This window comes from Bos grunniens, chromosome 2 (assembly GCF_055505025.1).
Source record: "Bos grunniens cultivar Pamir isolate PY7600 chromosome 2, Bosgru_T2T1.0, whole genome shotgun sequence".
NCBI lineage: Eukaryota > Metazoa > Chordata > Mammalia > Artiodactyla > Bovidae > Bos > Bos grunniens.
In genome coordinates, this window is record NC_141166.1 from 9,794,950 (window position 1) to 9,806,930 (window position 11,981).

The 11,981-nt window shown below is 51.9% G+C and overlaps 1 protein-coding gene and 1 long non-coding RNA gene across 25 annotated transcripts; one reads left to right on the forward strand and one right to left on the reverse strand.

Annotated features, from left to right (window-relative positions):
- Positions 1 to 186: 186 nt before the first annotated feature.
- Positions 187 to 11,612, reverse strand: PAQR7 (progestin and adipoQ receptor family member 7). Of its 23 annotated transcripts, none has more exons than XM_086328701.1 (6): positions 11,543 to 11,567; positions 6,879 to 6,974; positions 5,001 to 5,089; positions 4,322 to 4,387; positions 3,598 to 3,626; positions 187 to 2,295 (listed from the first exon to the last, which is right to left on the reverse strand). In XM_086328701.1, the coding sequence occupies exons 4-6, from the start codon at positions 4,329 to 4,331 to the stop codon at positions 1,222 to 1,224; spliced, it is 1,113 nt and encodes a 370-aa protein (XP_086184827.1). In that variant the 5' UTR covers positions 4,332 to 4,387; positions 5,001 to 5,089; positions 6,879 to 6,974; positions 11,543 to 11,567; the 3' UTR covers positions 187 to 1,221. The 23 variants fall into 23 exon arrangements, with proteins under 23 accessions (XP_086184827.1, XP_086184807.1, XP_086184869.1 ...); XM_086328681.1 differs by lacking the exon at positions 11,543 to 11,567 and adding an exon at positions 11,020 to 11,053 and having other exon boundaries at positions 4,322 to 4,371; XM_086328743.1 differs by lacking the exon at positions 11,543 to 11,567 and adding an exon at positions 11,020 to 11,053 and having other exon boundaries at positions 3,598 to 3,688; positions 4,322 to 4,371.
- LOC147377431 (uncharacterized) lies at positions 9,931 to 11,742 on the forward strand. Of its 2 annotated transcripts, none has more exons than XR_015137893.1 (2): positions 9,931 to 10,040; positions 10,431 to 11,742. It is a non-coding gene; the product is annotated as an uncharacterized LOC147377431 (long non-coding RNA). The 2 variants fall into 2 exon arrangements; XR_015137889.1 differs by having other exon boundaries at positions 9,939 to 10,040; positions 10,367 to 11,742.
- The last annotated feature ends 239 nt before the right edge of the window (positions 11,743 to 11,981 follow it).

Below are 11,981 nucleotides of genomic sequence, written 5' to 3' on the forward strand. Positions count from 1 at the left end.
TTTCCTATCAAAACAAAGTTCCCATATACAGTAAATAAGGCCCACCCCCAGGCAAAGATAAAACAGGATCTCCTCCCTTTGCCCACCCCCAAGCTCCCCCTGAAAACCTCCTCCAACACAATGAGCAGGCCCAAGGGGTGCACCGGGGCCCTCTCTCCAGGATAGGAGACAAGAAGGAGGCAACTGTTGGCACAGTCATTTTATTGCATCCAGGACATCAGAGTCCAGACCACCCCTGATTTCAGCTCCAGTGACTCCTCCTTCCATCCCTCTTGGCCTTTGAACAGGTTTTTCCCTCTGCCTGGAATACATTTCCTCTTCTCCATCTGCAAACTCCTATTCACCCTTCTCAACCCAAGATCCTGAGGGTCCCAGGCAGCACTAATTATTCCCTCCTCAGTGTTTCCCCTGACAGTTCATTCGATAGTAAAGCCTTTAATCCTGCATTAATCCACAGGGCCCCATCAATAGCCTGTCTCTGAGTAGAGGCCCAAGAAACACTGAATGGATAAACACTGAGCTGTGAATGAGGGACCCAGGAAAGATGGGAACAGGATGAGTGGGACACAGAGTCCAGTGATAGGAGGGTGGAGCTCACTGGGACAGTGACTGAGAGCTGTGGGGCACTGGATGGGATCCATTTCCACCCGGCACAATCTTTGACCTTTGGGGGTTCTCTGGAACACCCAAACTCCAAGCTGGAGTTCAAGGAACCTTAAAGTCCTGCACACAACAGAGGGCTGTCCTTTCCCAAGGGGATCTGGGTAGAGGGCACTGCTGATGCTTTCCCTGTCCCTCAGCTCAGATCTGACTCTAACCTAAATCCCAACTTCACCCCCTCCCAGATAATCTGGAAGCCCCAAGTCAGGGTCTTGGCCCCAGCTGATCCCCCATCCTCACCCCTAAGTGAGAGAGGCAGTGAGGGGAGGCAAAACCAGGGTGGCCCACATCTTTCTCTTTCTCTTTCCCTCTCCCAGGGCAGGCAGCTGGGGCAGGCCCAAGAGTAGACCCCAGCAGCTCCAGCCAATCCTCAATCCAAGGACTGGCCAGTGCTGCCCTTGGCAGCCGAGGAATGCACAGAGAATCACCGCGGGCCAGACAAAAACACCTTTACCAGGACTTGTTCCCACCTGGAGCCAAAGTTCCCATCTATTCCCATCTGTTCCCATCCGGACCTTTGGGCCCCCACTATACTTCCCTCCCTACCAGCTGCCACCCCCTTCACTGAGTCTTCCGATGAAGATCAAGTTTGCGCCGTACCAGCTGGCTCAGGAGGAATGCAGTGAGGATGCTGCTGCCTACTGTGAGCAAGAAGAGGCCAGAGAAGTTGTGGGGCCAGCGGGTGTGTAGAGGCTCATAGATGGACCGCCGGGCCTCATAGTCCAGAGCCACGGCCTCCAGCTGGGCCAGCGTGCACAGTACCAAAAAGACATGGAAGAGCTGGTGGCCCTGCCCGAAGACATGGCAGCTGCCAGGGAACCAGCGCTCAGGCATGAAGGCAGAGAAGAAAGCCGCAGCCAACAGAAAGAAGACCACCTGGCATTTGTGGTAGAGAAGAGCCGGGTCATCTGTGGCAGGGTCGGGGGACACAAGGATGCGGTGAGCCACGGGGCTGATGTCCAGTGCGTAGGCCAGCGCGGAGGGTACCTCCTGGCAAGTGCGGCCCAGCAGGCCAGGCTTCTGGATGTACTTGTTGTAGCAGGAGCCAGTGCAGGAAAGCCAAGCAAGAAAGGCAGCCGTGGGCAGGAAGATGGTCTGCACTTGGGCATGCCAGGCAGGCTCAATGGCATAGTAGAAGTGTGCCAGGGCGCTGCCAAACTGGTACACGGCCACACCCACATAGTCCAGGAAGAAGAAGCTGTAATGCCAGAACTCGGACTTGGCCTGCAGGAGGTGAGCCAAGGCACTGAGGGAGAGGTAGGTGAAGGAGGCGAGGACGATGATGAAGAGAGGCAGGGCATGTGGGTCTCCCCAGAAGTCCACGGTGCCCACAAAGATGGCAAGCCGCAGCAGCAGCACCAGGGCGGCCAGCAGGTGGGTCCAGACGTTCACTGCCTCGTTGTGCTGCTGGAACAGCGTGCGGAAGTAGAAGCGCCAGGTCCGATGCAGCGGCCGGTAGCCCACGTAGATGTACGGCTTCCAGAAGAGGGGCGGCACCTCGGCTCGATCCACGGTGAACACAGGCTCTGATGGCACAGACGGCTGAGGCTCCTGGTGGACCTGCCGCAGACTGGGCAGGAGGTGGCTGAGCTTCTGGGCCACAATTGTGGCCATGGCTGTGGGCTGGGCAGGGGGCTGGAAGAGAGAGGCCCGAGCAAAGTTAGGGAGCTGGTGTCCTCACCCTCCTGCCCCATGAGCAGCAACTGGGGGGGCTTTGCTGCCCAGTTCTTTCTCCATCTTCCCTACCCCCTTATCCCTACATGAGTTAAAAAGGAGCAGAGTTGTCCTCAGAGAGACCTCAGGTCTGACTCACGATTCTTTTGCTCCTTGATCTATCCCAAGGGCCTAGGATAGTGCCTGGCATATAGAAGGTGCTCAATAAATGTTTGAGGCAGGCGTTACTTAGAGGCCACTATGTCAGCCAACTCCTTTCCAGTCCAGGCTCCATGCAGCAGCCCCCATTGTTTTCTTCCCGTGTTCATGCTGCCGTCAGTGCTCACATGGTGGTGACAATGTCCTTGCTAAGAACAGATTTGCTACCTCTACGTTTAGCTTCTTCCAAATGGCCTGGGTCTCCCACTAACCCTCATTACCCTACATGATCTGGTCCCTACTGCCTTTCCCAGCTTTAGTACTCAACCACAGCACACATCACACCCAGCCACAGCCTCATCAAGCCCCTGGACCTGCTGTTTCACATGTCTGTAGCTCTGGGTAAGCTGTTCCCTCCATCTGAGACATTTACCTCATCTTGCCTGTCTGGCAAGCTCCTAGTCATTCCTCAAAACCCATTTCTTCTGTGATATTTTCCCGGGCTCCCCTGGCCCCCCAGTCCTCTGATGCTGACCCTTCTACTCGAATGCCCACAGTCCTTTGACCATTATAACATTTCTCATAGGCATTAAGTTGTTAATGCAAGCTCCTCCAGGGTAGGCTTATTTGTCTTATTATTTTGTGAACCCCTGGTGCTTCGCAGGTAGCTGGTGCTCATTTTCATTCATTTCATGCTTGTGGAATGAAAAATCAGCATAATAGCATCCTGATAATACTTCGTAGCCTTGAAGGCCCAACTCAAAAAGCCACTTTTCCCCCTGCAAGTCCCTAGTAACAACTGATCCTATAAAAACAGCCCTTGCCCCACCCCTGCTGAAAAGTTCCTGCCTCTAGACCTTCCACACTGCTAACTGCAAATAAATCCAATCTAACCCCTCACCCTGCATTCAAGACCCCATGACCTGCTCCCACCCTCATTTCCACCTAACCCAAATGTGAGACCCTGTGCCAACTTCCTTTCCCTCTACTGAAGTCCTTTAAGACCAGTACAAGCTGCCACCTCCTTAATGCCCCCTCACTTTCCCCTGTGGAAGATCTATAATGGATTATACAAGTTATCATTTAAAACATATTCATTCATTTATTCATTTAGCAAACACTTACTGAGCTCCTTCTCTGCCTCACGTCCTGTGCTGGGTCCCAGAGTGTAGGGTGGGAGGAGAGTGGAAAAGAATTTGATCCTTGCCTTCAGGAACTTCATAATATGGTAGAGGTTATAGAGAGGAAACCAAAGCATAGCAAATGCTTACACAGCATGTGCTATGTGCCAGACAGTGTCTTAAGCAATTTATGCATATTTGATTCATTTAATCAACACAACACCCTATGAGATAGGTACTATCATATGCCCATTTTTCAGACAAGGAAACTGAAGCACAGAGAAGTTGAGTACCCTGCCTAAGAAGCAGTAAAGGCATGACATAAATTCAGTTTGCAGTCTTTTTATTATTATTACTATTATTTTATTTTTTGACAGCACTGCACAGCATGTAGGATTTTAGTTCCCTAATGAGGGATCGAACATGCAGCCCCTGCATTGGAAACGTGGAGTCTTAACCACTGGGCCACCAGGGAAGTCTCTCTGTAATTTTAACCACGTCCCAAAACTGCCCTCTGCAATCAAGGTGGCAAGTACTATTAATAATTTAATAATTATATACTGTTTTTGCCTGACACTAGTTGCTTAATTCAGGCTTATCATTACTCACCGTGCTGTTCATTAAATCAAATATGTATTGATAAACTATCCAGACAACTAGCTAGACAGACAACTCCCCTCCCTCAAATTCTCCCCAAGAAGCTTAATGGACGCAGCAACCAAACTTACTGTTTTTCATTCATCAGATATTTACTGCAACTTCCTTTGCACCAGTCATTCTAAAATGCAAGAAATCTGGGCAAGATAAAGCACTCAAGTTCTCCACCATCAGCAGCACCATGATCACCCCCAAAGCCCCAGTAATTCGCACATAGTCCAAGCAAACACAGGGTGCTTGTTGTGCAAAGGCAACATCAAGCCACCCCCAGCCCACACTCCACCTCACCCCCAGCCTGATCTGCATCCCTTAGTTCCTCCTGCATTACATTATGGAGTCAGCTCTGGCCTCTGACCTTTCCCAGCCTGGTAGCGAAGTAGGAGTTAAATAAGTCATTACACCACTGCATGGGAGGTGCTACAACAGGGGAGTACAAGAGTCTTCTACTTCATATTCCAAGATGGCCTGGCAGGTTTAGGAATCAGACCCTGCTGATGAACCAATTCATCAGCAAGACCTTGCTAATGACCGTAGTGGGGCCACTTCTGTGCAGAGCACAAGAACCCCCCAGCCCACTTGCTGGTTGAATCCACTTGCCAGAATTGGATTTCTTCTCCTCCCCGAGAGACAGGTCTTTAACCTCAACAGTCTGGCCTCCACCCTTGTCTACAGCTTTGTCTTCCCAACTCAGAACCTCAGGGAACCAAGAAAAGGCCTCTGAAAGCATCTCATGCAGTTCCTTTGTTTTACCTTGAGAAAACAGGAGCCCAGAGACAGGAAGGCTTTCCCGAGAGTTGCCCAATTCGGCTAGCTTTCCATTCCACCATGAGGACAAAGGCCTGGGAATGATGACATGCAGCAGTGCCTTAGTTCCTGGCTCCCTAAAATCTGTCCCATCCAGTTCAGTGCTCCATCCCCACTCTTGGAACTTCCCAAGTCCTAAGAGCATATTAAAAGATCAGAGAAGGCCTTCACCAAAGAAGCCTGCTTCACTTTGTTGAACCTATTGGATTGGCCAAAAACTTTGTTCAGGTTTTTCTATACGATGTTAATGGGAAAACCCAAATACTTTTTGAACAGCTCAATACATTTGCCAAGTTTACATGATCAAGGATTTCCTTTCCCAGTAATGATTATAAAGCTAGCTGAAATGTAGTAAGAGTTTACGATATGCTCACTCATAGCCTGGTGGCTCAGCTGGTAAAGAATCTGCCTGTATTGCAGGAGACCTGGGTTCGATCCCTGGGTTGGAAAGATCCCCTGGAGAAGGGACCAGCTACCCACTCCAGTATTCTGGCCTGGAGAATTCCATGGACTGTATAGTCCATGGGGTCACAAAGAGTCAGACACGACTGAGCGACTTTCACTTTCACTTTCTCACTCATAGCCTTGTTGCAACTCTCATAACTAGCCTGTGAGGTAGATAGAGAGAGGTGAAGCCAGGATCTGGACCCAGCTCTGTGACTGCAGAGCCCAGATACTCTCAGCCACTCCTGTTGCCTTGCTTCCTGTCACAGCCAACCGCATCCCAAAGAACCACTTTGGAAAACTCTGTTCTAAAGCAGGTGACTAGGTCCTTTCCTGCAAATTGCTTCCTTAGGCTTCTAGCAACTGACTTGCATCCAAGGACCTCAGTCTCACCCAGTTACCAGCTCCCTACTCTCTGTTCCAGTGAAGCCTGGCTCACAGCCACCTCCTCAGCAGGGGATAGTTCACTCACTGTCCTCCTCCTCCCCCACACACAGTGGACTTTGAGCGCAGAACCCAGACACCAGATCCTGGGATGACAGAGGTCTAGTCGCCCTGTTTCCTTTAGACCTCAGCCAGCAGCCCAGTTCCATGTGAACAGCTCTATTTTCAGAATTGGTTCCCATCTCCTGACTCCATGAAAGTGGCCCTGGATCCAGGGGAAAGAAGCAGGGGCAGGAGTTTAGCATGACCAGAAGGATGAGGGCGGACACCCAGAGGGCAGGCTCAAGGCATCCTCTGAGCAGTTTGCCCACCCCAGTCTTATTCCAGGCATCCCACCCCGTCCAGTACACCTTCATGGCCCTCCTCCACACTCAGTCGCTTCAGCATGTCCAGCTCTTTTCAACCCCATGGATTGTAGCCCGCCAGGGTCCTCTGTCCATGGGATTCTCCAGGCAAGAATGCTGGAGTGGGTTGCCATGCCCTTCTCCAGGGGACCTTCCCAACCCAGAGATCAAACATTGGAAAGCAGGTTCTTTACCACTAACACCACCTAGGAAGCCCCAGGGCCCCCCTCCAAGTCTCCCTAATTGCACTAGTTACCTAAGGGTTTCTCTTGAACACTAGGGCTGATGACTTCTGCTATAGAACAGAAAAAATTCGCCAGATGCCAGGCACTGGATGGCACTTCCATACGTGAGGGTCACTAGGGGTGGGGCTTCCAGGGACTGTAGGTGTCTTGTGTGATGTCACCAGAGGGTGGGGCTAAAGACCACCTCCACCCTCCACCCTCCCCTCTATTACCACTACTACCTTGGTCAACTCCAGGCTGAACTCTGCCCCCACTAGCCAGGCCTCAGCTATAGAAGGAAGCTCGTGGTTAACCTCTGCATGAAATATTTGGGGAGACTGAGAGTTGGCTGAAATGTTGTGACTTACCCAAGATCACACGGCAAGGCAGGCAAAGCTGGGCTGAGACCAAATGTCCAGGGCCTGGTTGATGGATATCAGGCAAACTTGACTGGCTTCTGTCCCCTACTCAGTAGGAAGCAGAATGGAAGGAAGTTAGGAATCAAGGAGAAAACAGACACTATAAAGGTTCATGAAGCAGATGGACTTCAGATTCAGACAAACCAAGTTGACTTCTGCTTCCATAACACACTAGCTGTGTGACCTAAGACAAGTGACTTACCGTCTCTAATCCTCAGCCCCCTCATGGGAATTTTAACATTATCTACCTCATAGACTGCTACAAATATGAAATCTATGAGAACAGTTTTAGCACAGTTTAGGGATTCAGTAAATTATTCCTATTATTAGTATCAATTATTAATAGTAGTAGTATTTGAAATATTCTTAGCCTGAATATTAGTATTTAAAACATTCCCAAGTTGAAAAGTTTGCTTTGGGTTCTCTAAAAAAAATCTCAGTGCTCTTTTAGGCCTCAATATCTGGTTCCACTGGGTTTGGAGGCCTTACAAAACTATCTGTATCTCTTTAAACATTTACCTTCCTCTGAGGGTACCTTTAGGGACCAGGACAATATGGCTGGAGTTTGGACTTCTGGGGACACTGACCTTATTTAATAATTAAAGTGTTCTTAGCAAAGGCCATTCAGAGTAACCTCTCTGGATTCACAGAGCCCTGAAGATTTGCACTTGCCCATTGACCCAAGAGAAGTGAAATCCCCAGAGAAAAGGGGCCTCAGCCCCAGCTGCCCCAGAAGCCCCGTCCCTGAGCAGGAGGGTGAAGGTGGAAGACTGTGCTAGCCGGTAATATGTGGCCTGTCTTGCAGGTTCGGGAGCCTTCTGGTTTGACTGAACTTCAGAACTGGGATCTCCCTGGCCCAAGTGGGATGTCTTTTTTTCTTTAGTTTACTTATTTTTGACTCTGCTGGATCTTCCTTGCTGCTTGCAGACTTTAGTCGCTGTGAATGGTGGCTACTCTCCAACGCGGGGTGCAGGCTTCTCATTTCAGTGGCTTCTCTTGTTGCGGAACACAGGCTCTGGGGCACCTGGGCTCAGTGGTTGTGGTGCGTGGGCCTAATTACCCTGCAGCATGTGGTAATTTCCCCGACCAGGGATTGAACCTGTGTCCCCTGCACTGGCAGGTGGATTCTTAACCACTGGACCACCAGTGGGAAGTCTTCTGTCAGCCTGAGCATCATCTTCTTCTTCTCCCCTCCCACCTCCTCAGCTCTTCCAATTCACATTTCCCTTTTCTAAACTTAAGGTCAACCTCCTCACCTGCTTCCTCAACCAAAGCTTGCCACCCCCCAAGTTCCCCTGGTTTCCCCCTGATACACACTGTCAGAGAGAGGCTCCTTAATATCTCTGGGGGCAAAACAGCAGGCCAGTTTGTGGGGATTAGGTGGTGAATGGGCTTCGGAGTGGGAGAGCCCTGGGTTGTACCAATCTCACAGATTTTACTCAATGAGTACTATACGCGGGGCATAGGGGTGCCGGGCTGGGGGCATATGGTGAACGAAGCAGACAGGCTGCCTGATGGGGCTCACCCACACAACTGAAATACCCCTGAGCCCAGGAAAATAAATAAATAAAGCCCAGAGAGAAGCCCCCTGGCTGGTAATCACGGAGAACTGCAGAGAGCTGCTGCTCCCAGGGAGGGCATCTGCTCATCTGTTTCCTCGGGCAGTTATTTCAAGACAAGCCAGGTCCTTGTTTTCATGTGAGGATGGGATTTCAGGTTTGGAACTTACCAGTTGTGTGACTTTACTTCACCTCTCTGTACCTATCCATTTAAAATCTGAGAATAATAATAGCTACCTCAAGAAAAACAAAGTCACAGATGCTGGATGTTGGCTCTGGCACGGCTTTGGCTCCACCAGCTTTGTTGATTCTAGTCCTGACTCAGCTACTCAATCCTTGTGTGGCCCTGACAAGTCCCTTCTGTTCTTGGCCCTGTTTCTCCAAATGTCAAAGGACAGAATGCATTCTCCGGTGACTTCAAAGGGCCCTTTAGGCCCTGAGACATTCCAACAGTATTTGTTTTAGGCTTCAGTTCAGTTCAGTTCTTACTCAGTGTCAGAAGCTGGAGCTTCAGCTGTGAACAACACAGTTAAAACACCACCCTCAGGGAACTAATAGCCCAGTTAATTAACAGCTAAAGGGTAACACCTAAGGGTATTCATACCGTGCCCTCTTGGAGCTTAACAGCCTTGTGTGTGTGTTAATCGCTCAGTTGTCTCCGACTCTTTGGGACCCCAAAGGAGCCCACCAGGCTCCTTTGTCCATGGGATTCTCCAGGCAAGAATACTGGAGTGGGTTGCCATTTCCTTCTCCATAACAGTCTTACTAAATAGCATCTATTATAAGTATATTTGATTATAATTCTACTTCTTTTGCCTCCTTCCTGTCAAGCAAAATATTCATCTTTGCTTCTCTGGGCCCTGACAGTTCAGTACACTCTCTTAAAGACAACTTCATCTTGCCATGGAAGGCTGTTTAACCTCATCAGACAAAAACAATTAAGGCTAGGCCAGTGTTAACAATGCGGCTGTCAGAAGTAAACCCTCTTGAGAGGTCCTGACAAGGATAACACAATATGGCAGAACCTGAAATATTATTACTAAGACTAGGCACTAACAGTCATCGTTTACAATGGCTTTACACACATTTCACCTCTCCCTCTCAGCAACTCTTTGAACCTGTGGCTACACTGGTGTCACAGCCCCGGAGGGAGGCAGGATGACAGAGCATGCCTATCTTACTCCAAAACCAGTGCTCTTGCCCTTCATCCACTGCAGTCAACTCCCAGGCACCCAGTGAGTGGCCACAGATTATACAAGCAAAGTTTTCATCCCTGGCTGGCTTCTTGATATCTCAGCAACTAGGTCACCTCCCTCAATGCAAACCAATTCGCCAGTTCCTCCCACTGAGTTTAAAGAAAAAGCTCCTCCATGTGTTCCAAAACTGAACAGAAACCTCTTTTGTTTTTTGTAACTGCACTTTGGGCCTCCATTTGTACTGAACCGTGTGATCAGAATGAAATAAATCACTCTTAAAGGAATTCCTCTGCGGGTCTCAGACTCACAACTGCTCTGAGGACAGGGAAACACCTGCTGGAGGAAAGCAGGCCCAGGTGAGCTAGCTACAATTGCCCAGGACATGGGGACAGAAAAGGGACCTGAGTTTATCACTGACCAGTTTCCCTACTGACCTCTTGGCAGGGGAACTAAGCTGGAGAAAAGCAGCCTGTCACTAAGGGGCCCCGCGGTGGTATAAGCCCCAAGATGGGAGGCTGGGTCCCTCTACAATGTCACGGACATCCCCCTAGGAGCAGCCAGGCCCTGAAAATATATCACACTCAACTCCCCAGTCTTGGTCTGACCGGACCTCTCACTCCTGCCAGGCTTAGTTGGGTAATGGTGGGCGGATGCTCCAGGGAAACCTCTGGTTTCCCTATAGGTCCTCAAAGCCTATAGTCTCGAGACAAGTGCGTCCCTCAACGAGTGGGGGGAATCCCTTATAGTCTCCTGACACCAAAGGAGCCCCGATCTCAACGGACCTGCGCTCCTTTGGAGTGAGAGCCCCTCTGAGCCCCATGCCGTGCTCTTCCACTGTCTCCGATTTTCCAACTGGGAGTCCGTCACACCACCCAGTTCCAGGTACTTACACCCCCTTTCACCCCCAGAATCTCCCTAGATTCCCCCTTCCGTGGGAGGAGCATGGTCCGTGCCCATCGTCCTCCGACACTGCGGTCCTCCCCGGGGCCAGCTCGCCCCACCGCCCGCCTCCTCTCCTCCTTGCGGCTCTGATCGCCCCGGGCCTCCAGCCTCCTCCCGCTGCTCCCCGAGAGGCTGCCCCTCCAGCTCCGCTCCTCCTAATCCAGTCTCTCCGCAGCGGCGCCCCCTCCAGCTGATTCACAGTCAGCCTCCCGCTCCAGCGGGAGATGCTCCCTCTCTGCCGGCGCGGTCCTGTGGGTCTTCCCTCCCTCCCCACATGCCTCTCCCCGCCCGCCACCCCCCCAAACCAAGACACCCAACCCCGAGTCTCGGATGCACCCTGCGCCCCGCCCGGCCCCGCTGCCCAACACCGCCAGCTCTCCGGCAGCCGGGTACCTGAGGCCGAGCCGATCTGCGAGAGGCTGCCCTCGGCATCCAGGCATCCGGAGCGCAGATAAAAGGGGGCGGCCGGGCGGAGGCCCCGCCCCGAGTCGGGGGAGAACTGGTCGCAGACTCTGGGTTCGGGGCTCAGGACCCTGCCACCGCCGCCGCCTGCCCAGGCCTGGGTGATCCCGCCCGCCCACCGAGCCGGCCTGGCAGGGCGCCAGCAGCACCTCCACCGCCCCCCACCCCCGCGCCCACGTGTTGCACACGGGGGCAAGAGGGGTCATCCACACCGGCGACGACAGCCTGGCGAGGTCCTGCGTCTTTGGGGCCGAGGGAGACTAGGAGGCCGAGAAAGCAGAAGTTGCTGCTCAGCTGAGGAGTCGCTCCCACTTCCGGCGACTTGAGCCGCAAGCTCCGGAGTCTGGACCTGGCTAACCCGAGAGGGAGGCGGCGAGTTGGAGCTGGAGCACCCGAATTTTCCAGTGAGAGCCCGCAGCCCAGCCCTGAAGCCACGTAAACCCACACAGCCCACCTCACTAGGCTGCTTCTGGTCAGATACGCCTGACCTTCCCCCATCTTCACCTCGCTGCCTGGGGAGCTCCACCCCAACCCTGCACCTCAGTCTTATTCAAGTCCCCACCTAAAGCGCTGTCTTCCGGCAGCTTTTCCTAACCTACCCTGCCCAGCCCAAGACACACTATTTAGACTTCCATTAAAACACCTGCTTTGGAATTCCGTGGTGGTCCAGTGGTTAGGCCTCAGCGCTTTCACTGCTGAGGCCACGAGTTCAATTCCTGGTCACGGATCCAAGTTTCCACAGGCCTTTCCATGTGGCCAAACAAAAGCCCTCTTTCTACTCCCTGGTGTAACATCTCCCCGCAGGAGAGGGAGTACCTGAAGGGTAGGCCCTTAGAAGATAATGGACCAACATTGGTAGGGCTTGTCTGCTCCTCGGGTATGTAAAGATCTGG